Raw genomic sequence first — 17,274 nt, forward strand, 5'->3', positions numbered from 1 at the left:
TGTCAAGTAGGGTGCAGTGCACAATTCTGATTGGATGGAGACAGACATGAGAGAACGGAGGAACATCTGGAGAAACTTCTGAGATGCCTTTTTCGCTGCTGCTGTTACTGTGTGATCCTGAATCTCCGGTGGGGAAGGCCCCGAATCCTTGGCTTTGCTTGTTGCTCGGCGACCGGGACGGGGTCGAGGTGCTCGGCAGAGATGGTGCTCGGTGTTCAGTGTCGAAGGGCTGGTCAGAGGCTCGAAGTTTTTGGATGGACTCTGAGTCGGCTGGGGTCGGTGCCTGGACGTTTATTGCAGAGAGAGTTTCTCCCTTCTGCCACCTGCTATCGGGGACTTTGAGACTTCTTTTTACCGTTCCCATGGTCTGCTCTTTATCAAATTATGGTATTGTTTTGGACTGCTGTAACTATATGATATAATTATGTGGTCTTGTCAGTGTTAGTCTTTGGTTTGTCCTGTTCTTTTTGTAATATCACTCCAGAGGAACATTGTATCATTTCTTAATGCATGCATGCATTTCTAAATGACAATAAATGAGGACTGAGTATCCTCATAATCTAAATTGAGTTGAAGTCAGGAATGAAGGAGAGCGTGAACAAAATTGCAGACATCTAAACAAAAACTGGTCTGGCTGAACAACTTGTGTTACCATTGTGGCAGGGGCTCACATAAACCAGACCAATGTAGATTTAAAGGCAAAACCTGCAGAAAATGCAACAAAGTAGAACACATACAAAGAGCATGCCAGGCAGACAGAAATGAATGGGCTGCACAGGGAAGAGACAAAGGTCTAATAACAATGAGAGTGGTGCGGGACTGGTTAACCTTGGGATTTACAATGTGAAAACTAACAATAGACAAGCTTACTTCAGAAGTAAATGACAAATTAATTAAAATGTTATTGGTTTGGCTGTTTCAGTCATCCCACAAAATGAGTTTGAATGGCATTTCAAAGGTAGTAGATTGAAGCCTGTGGATAATCAACTAAGAACTCATACTGGAGAACAGGTTACTCCTGTGAGAATGACATTCGTAACAGTGAGATACAGCAATCAACAAGTTAAATTAGGCTGATATGAGGTAAAGACAGGAGGGGCAGCTGAAATGGAGTGCTAGTCGGGATGAGGTTGCTGAAACAACTCCAACTTGATTGAATATCCATCCACTATTTGCACACCACATTTCCTGGAATAAAGTCAACTGACAGTGAATTAAGAAAGGTACTGGATAATGTTACAGCAGTATTCAAGGATGGAATTAAATATTCAAAATATCAAGAGTAAAATAGTGTCAAATGAAAATGCCACACCGAAGTTTTACAAGACCTGTCTGGTTCCTTATACCATCTGTGATAAAGTAGCCAGTGAGCTAGAATGTGTGGAGGCAGAAGGGATTATTTCCAAAGTTGAGTGGAGTCTGTGGGAAATGCCAGGAAATATGGGCCTATCAGGAATGGCGGTGACTTTAAAGTCACCATCAACCCAGTACAAAAGTAGATCAATAGCCTTTGCCCGGAATAGAGGATACCTTTGCAAACCTTTCTGGAGGGAAACACTTCAGAAAAGTGGGTTTAGCTGAGGGCTACCTATAGATTGATATGGAAGACGAGTTCAAAGTGTTTCTCACCATAAACCCTCACAAAGGGCTTTATCGCCATAATAGGCTTATTTTTAGAGTAGCATCTGCACTCTGGGAGAAAGCTGTGGACCAAGTACTGCAATGCTGCCCAGGCACTCAGTGTTACCTGGATGACATCACTCCCAAAACTTCAAGACAGTGCAAAGAAGGTTAGAATATCATGAGCTCAGAGTATGGAACAACAACTAATATGGCAGGAGGATGGGAACCAGTATGATGGAGATGAGGATGAGGCAGCAGCTATACAAGTAGATGAATATGTAATATGAATGTTGACGCATGGCCAAGTGGTTAAGGCGTCGGTCTAGTGATCTGAAGGTCACTAGTTCGAGCCTCAGCTGAAGCAACATGTGTGACCTTGAGCAAGGCACTTAACCACACATTGCTCTGCGACGACACTGGTGCCAAGCTGTATGGGGCCTAGTGCCCTTCCCTTGGACAACATCGGTGGCATAGAGAGGGGAGACTTGCAGCATGGGCAACTGTCGGTCTTCCATACATAAACCTTCCAAGGTGCAAATCCATGGTCTCACGAGACTAACAGATGCCTGTTATTAATATGAATGTAAGGAAGGACCAGCAATGATGGGGTACAACTGCGGACAGGGCAAAGAGTTAAGTTGTACCACAAAGGCAAAATTCACAAGGGCAAAGAATTCAGGACTAAAGGTGCTGTATTTAAATGCACCTAGCATTCTGAATAAGGTGGACAAACTCATGGCACAATTAGAGATTGGTCAGTATGATGTTATGGGTATCACTGAGTCATGGCTGAAAGAAGGTCGTAGTTGTGTCATGGTCCAGTCCGTGAAGTCTGCATTCAGGTTCACGGTCCGGTACATAGACTCAGGACTCCGGGTCTTCCAGCTGTCCCTTGTTTGAATTAATCATAGGCACCTGATTCCCATCTTTGGGCTTGCAATATAAGTAGCCTTGGGTTTGAGTGTGGGCTGCTGGTTTGTCTTGTCAGTCCCCCTTAGAGTAACCTGCTGATGGAGGGCTAGTGAAACCATTTGTGATCTCTAGGCCTGGTTGGAGGACCACTGCTTCATGGACCCTTGTTGCCACTTGTTGGAGTGGTCTTTGTGGTATGGATTTGGCTATTTCCAGGGCCAGCTGAGTGGCTGCCGGCCAGCTGAGTGGCTGCCAGCCACTCCAAGCTAGGTAGGGATCTGGCTGTTTCTGTAGCTAGCTGAGGGTGCTGGCTGAACTGAGACTTGGAGCTTCCCTGGAGCAGAGATGGAACTGTCTGTTGTTCTTTTGTGTTTGTCTCTTCTTGTCCTTGCCTCTGTGGGGATAAGTTAGGCTGTTCTGCTGTTGCCCCATGGGGGGTCATGTCTTGTCTTGCCTTGTCCTTGCCTCTGTGGAGTAAGTCAGGCTATCTTGCTGTTGCCCTGTGGGGGGACATGTCTTGTCTTTGCCTCTGTTGGGTAAGTCTGGCTGTCCTGCTGTTACCCAACAGGTGGACCTGTCCCACCATGGTGTGGAGATGAAGATGAGTCCCAGCTTGTTGAAGGATAAGTCCCTGCTCTATGTCTACATTTCTGTCCTGTCTCATGTTAGTGTCGTGTTAAAGATGAGTCCTGCCTTGTTGAAGGATAAGTCCTGGCTCTATGTTGATCTTTAGTTCCCAGTCTGTCTCTGAGCTCCTAGAACCCAAGCCTCGAGGACCCCGCAGCCAAGCTGAGCCCCAAGACCCAAGACCCCAGCCTCAAGCCATGTCATGTCCTTGCCTGGTTCTGGGGTCCGAGCCCGAGGCAAGACCCAGGTTCTGGGTCCTTGTGCAGTCTTGGGCTCGGAGTCCAAGCCTTGTCTCCTAGTCCATGGTTCCTAGTCCTGGTCCCGCTTTCCCTAGCCCAAGTCTGCATTCTTGTCCCTGCCCCTTGCCTGAATCCTGTCATGTCTTTACTCTAGTTAAGTCCTGTTCCTTGTACTTCAGTGTTAGTGTCTTGCATTTGGGTCTGTTCCCAGCACCCATTGTGACAAGTTGGGAGTTTAACATTAAAGGATATACTTTATATTGAAAAGTTCAGGCAGGAAGGCATAGGCTGTGGTGTGGCTCTATTGGTAAGAGATGGAATTACATCTTTAGAAAGAGGTGACAGTGTTAGAAAACATTTAATATTTGTGGGTGGAGTTAAGAAAGTGCAAGGGTAAAAAAACATGGGAATCATATATAGGCCTCCAAATAGTAGCCAAGATATGGGGTTGAGATTGCAAAGGGAGCTGGAAAGGGCATGTAATAAGGGTAGTGTCACAATTGTAATGGGGGACTTCAATATACAAGGGGATTGGGAAAATCGGGTTGGTGTTGAATTTCAAGAGAGGGAAGTTGTTGAATGCCTATGACATGGCTTTTTAGAGCAGCTGTGCTTGAGCCTACTGAGGGAAAGGCTATCTTAGGTTGGGTGTTGTGTAATAACCCAGATTCTATTAGTCAGCTTAACATAAAGGAACCCTTAGGAAGCAGCGATCATAATATCATTAAATTCATACTGCAATCTGAGAGGGAGAAGAATAAGACACATGTATCAGTATTGCAATGAAATAAAGGGAATTACAGAGGCTTGAGTGAGGAGTTTGCCCAGGTGGATTGGAGTAGGATACTGGTGGGGATGATGGCAGAACAGAGGTGGCTGAAGTTTCTGAGAATAGTTCACAAGATGCAGGATAGATCTGTTCCACAGAGGAAGAAGTTCTCAAATAGCTGAGCTAGGCAACCATGGCTGACAAGGGAAGTTAAGGACTGCATAAAAGCCAAGGAAAGGGCATGTAAGGTAGCAAAAGTGAGTGGGAAGTTGGATTACTGGGAAGTTTTTAAAACCCAACAAAAGACAACTAAAGCTATAAGAAGGGAAAAGATGAAATGAGGACAAACTAGCCAATAGTATGAAGCAGGATACTAAAAGTTTTTTCAGTTATATAAAGAGTGAAAGGGAGGTGAGAGTTACAATTGGACCAGTGGAAAACGATGCTGCTGAGGTAGTAATGGGGGATAAAGAAACAGCAGATTAGCATAGTAAGCACTTTGTTTCAGTCTTTACTATGGAAGACACTAGCAGTGTATCAGAAGTCTGAGTGTCAGGGAGCAGGAGTGAGTGCCATTGTTATTACAAAGGGGAAAAAAAAAGTGCTAGACAAACTCAAAGGTATTAAGGTGGATAAGTCACCTGGGCCAGATGGACTACATCCCAGAGTCCTGAGAGAGGTTGCTGAAGAGATAACGGATGCATTGGTCATGATCTTTCAGGAATCACTTGATTCTGGCATGGCCCTGAAGGACTGAAAAATTGCAATTATCACTCCACTCTCTAAGAAGGGAGGAAAACAAAAGAGGAAATTATAGGCCAGTTAGTCTAACCTCAGTGGTTGGGGAAAGTGTTGGGGTCTTCTATTAAGGATGAGGTTTCTGGGTAAATAATTTCATTCCCAGAACGTAACATGCCAGAATCTGTTATGATAATACTCCATGCCCAACCATGTTTAGTTGCTCCACCTTTGACCTTCATCCCTTATAAGACACAAGTTGGGAACAATCACTGATGATTGCAAAAGTTTTAGTTTCAGTCACAGCTACTGATGCAGTAAAACTTGGACAACACTCAAACTTTGGCTGATAACTAACAATTAAAATTTGTGTCAGGCAATCAGTGTTTCCAAGTACATACAACCTTATCATTTCATCTTCACACTGTTATTGAGTTCTCCATCTTCAGCCATCTGCAAGTGACAGCTCATAAGAAATTTGTGGGTCAGCCACTGTGTGTGTGTGTGTGTGTGTGTGTGTGGTGGTGGGGGGGGGGTCAGCAACTAAATGCAAGAAAGAGTTTGAACTGAAGTATTATATAGTGAGTAAGATACCCAAATTTCCAAAAGTAATTTTGCCATCAACAATGCACTAATCAAAAATCTTGTAGAGTATTTACCTTTTCCTGGATGACTGCAGCTCCATAACACTTAAGAAGAAATCATTCAGTTGAACACAGCCCACTGTTTGAAACAGTCTAGTATATAAAAATCATCTACAAGATGAAATGCAGCAACTCTCCAATGCTTTTTTGACAGCATCTCCCAAACCTGGAACCATGGTTAGGTAACATAATAGCCTTTACCACACAGGTACCTGTGAAGATGGCTCATCAGCACTTTTCCATGGGCAAAGATGGCAAGCAGATGGCATAGACAATCAGATGGGCAATAATTTGCCAAGGACAACTCCATCACATGAATGAATGAATGAATGAAGAAAATGTGTTGCAAAAGTATCAAAGAAGTAGTATCAATGAACAAAATGATTAGATTATCAATAGAATTACAGGAGACTGGTACATCCTGCAATCAATCCTCTCAGAGCCTCTAGTGACCAAAGACAAAGATGTTCTTTGCACTTTCTTTTGGTGAAGATGATTCAGAGAAAAATATTGGCCAAAATACCCGGGAGATTTTCTTGCTCAATAGTGCTAGGCCATCTTTAACCTGCACTTGGGTTATTGACATGATTTCCTATTAATACCTTTAATTAAAAATAGTATTCCTGATTGAAAAGTCCTCCTTCAATCCTGTACTGAAACTTTAGCCTTGTCTTTGCTTTTGACTATGAAATCATAACTTAATGAAGAGCAGAGTGAAGCTAAATCTAGACAAACACTTCATTTCATAAAATATTACTGTTACATACCTCAAGAAGATCTGTGATTTTTTTGTGAGAATGATGTAATGGTCTTTTGGAAGTCACCCGATGTAATTTTCCCACTGATGTGAGGTCACGTGATGACATGTGCACCACGGGTATATAAGGGTAGATCCCAGATGACGCAGTTAGTTTTTAGTTTTCCAGCTAGAACGTGCATCTGTGTCTCCATTTCTGTTGCGTATTTATTTTATGACGCAGTTTCATTTTCTTAAAAACAGGGTGTTGCGTTCTGTTGCAAGGTACAATCATGCTGGATTGGCAATTTTTGTTAGATGTGTTGATGTACCTTATTCCAGCAGTAGTACAGGAGATTGAAGACTTTATCGAAGTACAGGACCCGAAGGATTGAGAGGAGTCGGTTTCGTTCGGCAGTTTAACAAAGGATCAACCTAATTGAGTCTTCGTTGAAGGAGTAGTGACCTGCATCGAAGATAACTCTTGCCAAAAGAGAAAGAGTTCATGCAAGGTTTGCTCTCTGGATTTTAAGGTCAGTTGTTTTAAACTGTTTATTTCCTGCATCGTGAATCCTTTGGATAGAACCAGCAGGAAAGTTGCGTCTATGAAGAAATCCTTCTCCAGAGAAGTCTCTCCCAATTGAATGTATAAATCTGTTGGACTTTTGAATTTACCATTTTAAGAATTATATCTGACTTTACTGCTTTAAGAACTGTTTTCACATTTAACGCTTTAAGAACCAGTGCCGAGTGACGATTTGTTGAAGGGCTGCGTAACGGTTAACTTCCGGTTAAGGTTTTTGCTTGTTTTTTTTTATCGTTTATCCGTGTTTAATAAATGTTTGGTTGTTTTTATATAACCTGTCTCGATTGATATTCATTGTTGCTGGCTACGTAACATTACAATTACTTTCTTTGTTACAATTACTAATTTATATTCTTAAAAATATTAAACTTTATTTGCAATTGTTTAAATATGAAAAAGCCATTCTCTCATCATATATCATTGAAATATTATTTTCATTGTATAATTGATTAGCATTTTGAAATAAAATTCATGAACAAATTTCACCAATCCTAGCTGCCAGTGGGAGTTTGCAGACAGAGTAAGAGTATCAGAGCAGCACAGTTTGCTACCTGTTTCCAACCTATCCACCCTCTGATTGCACTGCTCCATTACGAATTATGGGTCAGGGAATTTACTACCCTGCAACAATTCAAGCTGACTCCTCAAGATAATTGAGGAAAAATTCCAAGCTATCAGTTCGAGATCCTGATTTGTCTTTACTGCTGAGTTGTAAAATATCAAATTAATTGAAAACTGTCCTGATAGAATTCAATATAGATGCGTGATTTTCCACACTTGAATTTCTTTTGTGCATTTTACTTGCTGATATCTGATTAATGATATCTGCTGTTATTTATAACCATGGAAATGGAAAAAAAATGAAACCCTTGTGACTTTGCCTTTGTTGTTATGAATAAAACATACATTAGCATCATATATATTGGATAGAAAGCCCATTTTCCACCTTTCCATAAAACATCGGTTTGCATAAAATATGGCATAATTCATTAAAATAGAGTTACTAATACCAAATTAACAAATGATGTTAAGAGAATTCAGGGTATGGATCTGTTGGGAAAAGCAAAATTCATGATTGTTTTATGTATAAAGAAAAGCAAATTTCAGTCATTGGAGAACTTGCCAAATAAGCTGCAATTTTAAAAAAAAGTGTAATTGGCCCTAAATCAAACTAAAACCTGATTCAAATGATATCAATAAACAAAAATGTAAAATGTAGTTTCAATTGAATGATATTTAAGTTTTGGATATTCAGGATATCAGGGCTGTTTACACTGTCTTTGAAAACTTCTGAGCCATACTAATGTGAAAACTTGTAATTGTGCCTGTATTTTTGAACTGGATATGTGAAATATCATTATCAGGGTTTATTCCAAATACCCCACTTCTAATTAAATCCATTAGAAAATGAAACAAGATTGGGCAATACTTAGTAGGCAAATTTCATTCGAATTCCAAAGTAGAGCACCCAGTGAGAAATAGAACAATTTTATGTATTTCAAACATGGCTAAATTTTACCATTAAATATTTATGATGTATCTTGACAAATGACTTGCAAATCAAACTATAAAATATCTGGCCCTTTTTGTACTAAAGTTCATCTTCTGCCAAAGCATCCAGGTAATCAGCATCAGCATAAAGCAAAAACCCAGAAAATAAACTGTCAGTCCAGTTAGGATCAGAAAATAGACCATTTTGTTCATATTCAAAGATCTCCAGCCACACTTCATCTTCTGGCTTCAGGTACATTACAGTAGATCCTGAAGATACGTCATGATTTCCCGTATTAGCGTCAAAGGTTCTTATACGATATTCACCGTTATGCACTAGTGCAAGTGCAAGATGTTTATTAGCCAGGGTAATCTCATAAGAAAAGTAATAAATCCCTGGAATGGCACATATAAACTTTCCAGAAGAAGAGGTGTAATGACCACCCTCATTTAAGAGGATTTTATTGAATATAATGGGTGTTCTTTCTGTTGGGTAGCTGGTAGTTATGCCAACAGAAAAGGCAGATTTGAGTACCAAGCTCCCACATTTACAAACACCAGGGGGTCCAGGGTCTCCTTTCTGTCCTTTGTTTCCTTTTGGTCCTGAAGATCCTGTGGGTCCTGATTTTCCTTTCAAGCCACTCTGCCCTCGAATTCCAGCTTTTCCAGCTGGTCCTTTATCCCCTTTATCACCCAAGTGTCCATCATGTCCGGTTTTCCCCCTTATCCCTGGAATAAATCAGAATGATGAAGTTATTATGGCCAGTTTTCATTCACTCATGGGACTAAACAAATCTTAAACAAATCTAAAAAAAATTGATATTTTAAAAATGTTACAATTGAAGCTTTTATATATTTGAATAGTTCTCCATGATGTTTAGTTGATTTTCCAACTGTAATACAAATGTTTGTATATTGAGGGGTTTTCCAAGCTGTCAGTAAAATTTATAATAATTGACACAAATGATCTTATTGGATTACGGGCTTCACACAATGGAGTTGGAGGAAGTTAAAGAGTCAGGAAGCATCCATGGATGGAAATGAACAAATAACATTTTGAGTCAAGGCCCTTCATCTAGAAAGGACTAGAAAGAAAGAGCGAGATGGCCGGTATAAAATGTTAGGGGCAAAGGGTAGAGGTGAATCCAGGTGAGGGGGGGTGATAGGTAGGGGAGAGCGGAATGATGTAAGAAGCTGGGATAGGTGGAAGTGACAAGGACTGAAGAAGATGGAATTTGAGCAGAGAGAACAGTGTACCTTAGAATAGTTCCACTACTTTTCCTGCTCCTTGTGTGTTGCTCCAGTCAGTATCTGCAGTCTCTTGTGTCTTCAGTAGATTATGAAATTTTTTTATCAGCAAGTGCATTTCTTTTTTTGCAAAATTGCTTTCTATCATATTCTACTGAGCCAAGATACAACTGTGAGATTACATTAACGGTTAAGCAATTTAATTTTGTGCCAGATGCAGCAAATTTAAAACCAGACAATGCAGGGGTTCCTCAGCAGAACAAATAACATTTTTGGAGAGCAATAAAAAAAGACTCTCTCAATAGTCGCTGTCTGACATTCTGAGAATCTCCAGCAAGTTAGTTTCTGCAGTCAATTGAAATAACTTTATCTCATATCACATGTTCTGGGGCCGTAGTTGAAGATTATGGGCTAAGATTTAGAGGGCCAAATCTACCAGATCTTTATAACGGAGGAAGCAGCTTTGTGATCAACATCAGAAGGGCATTCATTATCTCTTCCATTTGTAGGTAATTTTTCTCAAGAGAGGGTTTTGCTTTTGCTCTATATTGAGTGGGCCTTTTTTCTCTCAGTTCACTTTTTGTTTGTGAATTATTTGGTTAATGTTTACGGAAAGAAATGAAGCAACAAAAGGTCTATTGTGCATTCGTACTTAAACAGTTCAGAAGTATAATCAATTCCCTTGCAAAACAGAAAAATATTATGTACTCTAAGCTGAAAATGCTATTATTTGGACTATGAATAGTTCAACATTTAATATAATTGCATTTTTCTCACAAAGATGAGAGACAGCACAGTGACACAGCTAGCAGAGCTGTTGCCTCACAACTTCAGCAACTTAGATTAGGCCATAAGACATAGGAGCAGAATTAGGCCATTCAGCCCATCGTGCCTACTCTGCTATTCCATCATGGCCGTTCCTGGATCCCACTCTACCTGACCTCCAGTACTATCAGTAAGAAGTCTGCAGACTCCCTGTGGCTGTGTGGGTTTTTTTCCCCAGGTTTTCTTGGTTTTCCCACATCCTAAAGGCATCAGGGATTGGTAGGTTAACTGGCATTGTAAATGTGTTGGTGAGCAGTAGAATCTTGTGGGATAAAGGGTTACTGAAATGCAGAGCACATGAAATAAATTTGGGTAGTATTGGTGTTTGACAGTCAGATAACCTCGGTGGGCCAAAGGACCAGTTTTCGTGCTGAAGGAACCTATGACTATATAACTCTATGGTCTATGGAACTCACTTGTCCTATATTAATCAACATAATAGTTCGCTTTTCAGTCACACATACTGAAAAAAACTCTTAGGTCTTCTTCCGCCGGTTTCTTAAAATTAAACGACCTCCCTCAAAAGATAATTGGCAGGCCAGCTTCTTTGAAATACACTCCTGAACTGTGGAATTCAGTATCCAAAACTATAAGGGATGCTGACTCAGCTGGTGCCAGCTCAAAACCCATGTATTTAACCTTGCTTTTAATTAATCTCTTTTTGTCTTTTATTTTCATGTTTATTTTAACTTTTATTTTTTATTTTATTTTTGTATTTGTACTCCCATTCTAAAGTACTTTGAATTATTTGTCTGTATGAAAAGTTCTCTATGAATATGTTATTATTAGGATAATTATTATTACATAATAGTCATGCCTTAAATTGTTTGTTCAATTTACTGAATTTACATACCTTTGTTGAGTTAAAAACAATTTGTTAATGCATAACCCAGTCAGTATTTGAATTTTACTGTTAAAATAACAATAAGCACAAAAGTTCCTAAGTTCTGACCTGGAGATTTTAAGCTGGGAGTAAATGTCGAGTAAATGGTAAATAAGCAGGGTGTCTTGGTAAGAAAATTACAGAATTCTGGGGATCATTTAGATTAAGGGACTATGAAGTGTTGGCAACACATTTCAAAGTGGAGCTGAATCTGCAGGTGGTGGAGATCCCATGTGCCAACTCTGCTTGTTCTTCCTAGCGGTAAAGGTTGTGAGAGTTGGGATGTTCTTTCAGAGCAGCCTTAGTGTGTAACTGTAGTGCTTTAGGTAGATGGCAAAAACTGCTACAATAGTGCCCAGTTGATGAAGGGTATGAACATTCAGGCATGTTTATTACACAGACAGCTTTGTCTTGGATAGTTTCCAACTTCTAGAATACTATTGGAGGTGCAATCCAGACAAGTGGAGAGTACTTTAGCCTAATTTTGATGTGCTTTGTTGAACATAGAAAGGATTTGGATGCTAGCAATTGAATCACATGCCCAAGGATACAGCCTCCAAATGGTGCTGGAGAAATAGAGGCCAACATAGATCAGCCATGACAGGCTTGAAAGGCCCGATTACCCACGCTGCTCCTGTCTTTTTTATGTCTAGGTCTTGCTGCATACAGGTATGGACTGATTTATTTGCTCAGGAGTTGTAAATGAAATTGAACATTGTGCAATCATCAGTGAGTATAACCACTTCTAACATAATTGAACAAGGTCAAATACAGATGAATCGGACCAGGACACTGCCCAGAGGAAAAGCTGCATTGTTCTACTGAGCCTGGGATGTTTTTCACACTTTTCCCCTCATGCTTCCCTATCCTTGCCTCATCCCAATAAGCACAAGCCCCTTCACTGTGCAAAGTTTTCTCTTTATGCCCAATTGACTTGACTTGTACAAAAGGCATTAATGCCACAATCAGCCAAAACCGCTTTCTGCAATTTAATTCCTTGGTCCATGTTTGGGTTAAAGTTGTGATGTAGTATGTAACATAGTGGTGGGTCAAAACCTGTACTGGGCATTAGTGAGCAGGTTCCAGTTTAGTCCCTTAACACACAGTCAGCGACACTGTCCATCACAGTACTGATTATTGAGGGTAGGCTGATTGGACAGATGCTAGAATGAGTAATGTGTACATGCCAGATTAAAGGAGAAGCAGATAATGCTGGAAACAGCAGGTTGGGCAGCATGTGAGGAAAGAGAAATGGTTAATATTTTACATCCAAATCCCTTCGTCAGATGCTGCCTGAATTTTTCTGGCATTTTCTGTTTTTATTTCATATTTCCAGCTTCTTCAGTATTGTGTTTAATTTTAAATCTTCCAGGGTGTTGCCATTTAATTGGAAGTTTTGGCCAGAAATACAACTAGTTTTGGAGCATAAGTTGTTAGTGCTACAATCCAGATACAGCCTGGCCCCATAGATTTTGTCCAGTATTCTGAGTCATTTCTTCAGATCAAGTTCAAAACAAGTTTGTATGCATCTAACTAACTGTACGATCCTCAGTTTCCCATAGTTTGCCCCAATGACTTTTATGGCAACTTACTAATGATGCATTACTGAAAAGTTGTTCTCTGTATCTTATGGGAACTCTTCTTTTAGAAACTATAATATATCTACTATTACAATGAGTTAAATAACTCTAATCCCTGTGACTTTGAAGGACAAGTCTTGGAGATTAGCACAATGCTTTACAGTACTGTTGGCCCAGGTTCATTTTGTGCCACTGCCTTATATAGCCACTTCAGGTGGAGGTTGAGTTGGATCATCTACTTTTGAATGAAAATTATTGTTAAAACTAGCTGGTGCAACTTTGCTGATCTTCTGCCGAATTATGTGAGGAAATGTATATCGTATTCATGTTTCGCAATAGGATTTGGTTTTGATTTGCATAATTAGCGTTGATTTTGGTGAAGAAAGGACATGTCTAACAAGTCTTTTAATAAATTTTATATCATCCAGATGCATTGAATATTTTCAAGAGAGGGGCAGATGGATGCTTGCTAAAATGTGAGATGTCACTTTGGGAAGGTGGACATGTGGAGTTCAGATTACAATTAGATTAGCCTTAATCTTGCTGAATGTAGCGCAAATTTGAGTTACCTACAGTTGCTCCTAAATTTGCATATTTCAATATACTTTTGTTTCAATGTTCTTAGGTTGCTGAGTAGTTCACCTTGTTACTCATGAGCACTAGTAGGAATAGATCTATCTCTAGTCTCCTTCCACCTACAATATCCCAAAATCCCCACTTATTTCAATATGACTTTGATTCTTCCTCCTTAGTTGTTCCTTGGTTTATGTTTCAATTCATCAATTTCAGACTTTGAGGACATTCCTTTGGTCCTGTTTATCACCAAGGTCCAGATGCCTCATTGCCTCTATTGCATTTTTATTGGTTCGCACGTCCAAGCAAAGCATTTCAAGATCGAAACAATCTTGAACAAGTAATCTGTCTGATAAAGTACATTTCAAAATTCTCTGTTTTAGCAAAGTCCAGGCAAGTTTGTTTTTATGCAAAAATGTAAAGGAGTCACTTAGAAACTTGGCTATCTCCTGAAAAATGTACACGATATGTTCATTAAGATATTCACCTATGCAATTGGGTTAAATCTATCCTATTATTCTGTGTGAATTATGAAACTCAGGTCTTGGAGATTAAATAATGTGTAAGTCACTGTGTCACTTAATCCTTCCTTGCAAATTCATTGACAGTACCATCACAAAACACATAATGGTATTGTACTTTGTGCAATATTTGTTTCCATGTGTGATTTGCATTGCAGACCATAAAATAGTGTTACTTCTAGCATCTAAAGAGACTTAACTTTGCTACCTTTCACTATGTGTATTAAACTTTTGATCTCCAAACACATCACAAAATAGGCTGAATTTGACAGTCTCTGCACTTCTGTGGAACAGCTTCTCCTGCCCATGTATTTTGTCTATGATATTTTCCTTAGGCTGTGATACTGGCTCTAAATTCAACATCACCGTGCCCATTTTATGATAAAGGAGGAAGGCCTGTGTCTGATTTGCACTTGGGCCTGGGCCAATGGAGCTGGGATTATTTTTGGTCTTTGAAGCTTTTGCTTCAAATATATTTTGTACAATTTGTGTTTTCTTATGACATACTTAAAAAGCGGCCATTCAAAGCATCCAGTCTGTGGGGACTCTCAGAGCAATCCCAGCAGTCCTAATCCTCTTATTTTCCAGTAACCTCTCCTCATTCTAACATGTTCAATAACTTCCACCCTGATTGTCCTGCCCTCCTGTTACCACCTCCACTAGGGGCATTTTACAACAGCCTCTTAAACTACCAATCACCATGTTTTCGGAAATCAGGTCACCAGGGATAAATCCACACCTGTAATGAAGAGAAAATTCAAATCTCCCATAGAGAACGTTGGAGGTCAGAATTGAACCTAAGTTACTGGAAGCAAGAACAATATTCACTTCAGTACCTTCCCCCAAATTAGTGGAAAAAAAACCGATACAGCCTGAGAAGCTGTTTCAAATCTACTGATATCTATTACAGCCACCAAAGTCTTCTCAAGCTAGTACATTTTCAGCTCCTACAGTGAGTTAACAAATTTTTATTCCAATAAAGGATGAAGTTGGTAGGTAAGGCTTTTTGACACACTCTTACTGAGATTACACACTCTTACAACGAGATCTAGGTGTTCTTGTACATCAGTCACTGAAAGCAAGCATGCAAGTACAGCAGGCTGTGAAGAAAGCTAATGGCATGCTGGACTTCATAACAAGGGGAATTGAGTACAAGAGCAAAGAGGTCCTTCTGCAGCTGTACAGAGCCCTGGTGAGACCACACCTGTAGTACTGTGTGCAGTTTTGGTCTCCAAATTTGAGGAAAGACATTCTTGCTATTGAGGGAGTGCAGTGTAGGTTCACAAGGTTAATTCCCGGGATGGCAGGACTGTCATATGTTGAAAGATAGGAGCGACTGGGCTTGTATACTCTGGAATTTAGAAGGCTGAGAGGGGATCTTATTGAAACATATAAGATTATTAAGGGATTGGACATGCTGGAGGCAGGAAGCATGTTCCCAATGATGGGTGAGTCCAGAACCAGAGACCACAGTTTAAGAATAAAGGGTAGGCCATTTAGAACGGAGTTGAGGAAAAACTTTTTCACCCAGAGAGTGGTAGATGTCTGGAATGCTCTGCCCCAGAAGACTGTGGAGGCCAAGTCTCTGGATGCTTTCAAGAAAGAGATGGATAGAGCTCTTAAAGATAGCGGAATCAAAAGTTATGGGGATAAGGCAGGAACTGGATACTGATTGTGGATGATCAGCCATGATCACAGAGAATGGCGGTGCTGGCTCGAAGGGCTGAATGGCCTACTGCATCTATTGTCTATTATGAGGAACAGGCCCACCTTCCACTCACTTTTCCTCCACATACTACAGCACTTCACCCAGCTTTCCTCTTCTACCTGCCCAGGACTCAACTCTACTGGTGTCTGGCAAAGTTTGAAAGTCTCACTGTAATTTTAGGTATACGACAAGGATCAACTTGTCATAGTCGGAGGATCTCTCCATCTGCTACCTGATAATGGTGCCTCACTTTGATCAAGCTTGGTTCTGGTAGGTGGGGGTAATAAATTTGGAGTTCAATGCCTTTTTGCAGACCACATTTAACATTTTTCCTGATGGCATACCTGTAGAGGGAAGCCTTTCCAGTCATCAAGCATCTTCTGGTGCCTCCATTCTCAATGAGTTTTACCTGAAACGTATTCTCCTCAGACCCAATCACCTGCTCAATTCTGCAACTCACTTACACACTCGGAGCATTTTCCAGTGACTAGTTAAACCACCAAATGACTCTGCTGGAGGAACTAGTGACTAGTTAAACCACCAAATGACTCTGCTGGAGGAACTCAGCAGGTTGAGCAATGCCTATGGCACAAAGGAATTGCTGATGTCTTGCGTTGAAACCCTGGATTAGGACAATAACCCTTCCTGATGCAGGTTTTCCACCTGAAGCATCGTCAATTCCTGACCCTCCACAAATGCTGCTCAAACTGCTGATTTCCTTCAGTAGATCGCTTGTTGCTCTGGGTTCCAGCATCCCTAGTCTCTTCTGTCTTAAAAAACTACCAACTTACAGGTCTTAGGTTGTGAAAGGATATTGGAGCACTTACAGGGAACCCAGAAGTACTGGAGGTGAGGATTAGATTAGGGTCCCTGGAGTTGCCAGGCAGTAACTCTACTAGCTGCTCTGCTCAGTTGCTGGGAATTTACTTCACCAGCAATAATGCAGCAAAATCAAAGAGAAAGCACCCAGAAAAGAAAATAGAAAAAAAAGAGAAACTAAACCATTGTTTTGAAATAAAGAACTGAGTGGAAAACATACCATCCATTAAGATATTTTCTGAATTGAGCCAGTGACAATTCATAGAAAGGCTGTCTCATTGTACTCTTAGCAATGTATTAGTTATATTTGTATATTAGTTGTTCCTGTAATTTTCCAAATACAGTAAGATAAACACACGCCTATTCAGCAAGCAGGATTACCAAAAAGTTTTATTTTCATTTTGAATAAATTAAAGGATTTAATGAGCTGTGAAGCTGAATTTAAATATTTAGGAATAATGCCTAGAACTTCCATTCTCTCCACCCACTCCCACTTCACTGGTAGTGTTAAAAATGCTAAATCATGTTGTCAAAGTGTTTGATTGTTCCTCTAGATTTTATTCTATTGAAATCAAAGAAATAAATTTCGGATGTTGAGTATAACTGTTTTTGCTCTGTGTTTAGTTCCAGCTCTTTCACAGGTACAGCCCTAGCGTCATTGAGAACATCTCCAAGAGATGCTGCCTCAGGAAGGCAGCACCATCCCACACCAACCGGGACATGCTTTCATTTCATTACTACCATCGGGGAGG

The 17,274-nt window shown here is 40.2% G+C and overlaps 1 protein-coding gene across 5 annotated transcripts in view; it reads right to left on the reverse strand.

The window, feature by feature from the left end:
- Positions 1 to 8,200: 8,200 nt before the first annotated feature.
- Positions 8,201 to 17,274, reverse strand: part of c1qtnf7 (C1q and TNF related 7) — a 51,730-nt gene continuing 42,656 nt past the window's right edge. For all 5 annotated transcript variants that reach the window (XM_072251887.1, XM_072251890.1, XM_072251889.1 and 2 more), the window contains one exon: positions 8,201 to 9,094. In XM_072251887.1, coding sequence (XP_072107988.1) covers positions 8,466 to 9,094 — 629 coding nt within the window. In that variant the 3' untranslated portion in view covers positions 8,201 to 8,465. The remainder of the gene's footprint in view (positions 9,095 to 17,274) is intronic.

Source organism: Mobula birostris, chromosome 3 (genome assembly GCF_030028105.1).
Source record: "Mobula birostris isolate sMobBir1 chromosome 3, sMobBir1.hap1, whole genome shotgun sequence".
Lineage (NCBI taxonomy): Eukaryota > Metazoa > Chordata > Chondrichthyes > Myliobatiformes > Myliobatidae > Mobula > Mobula birostris.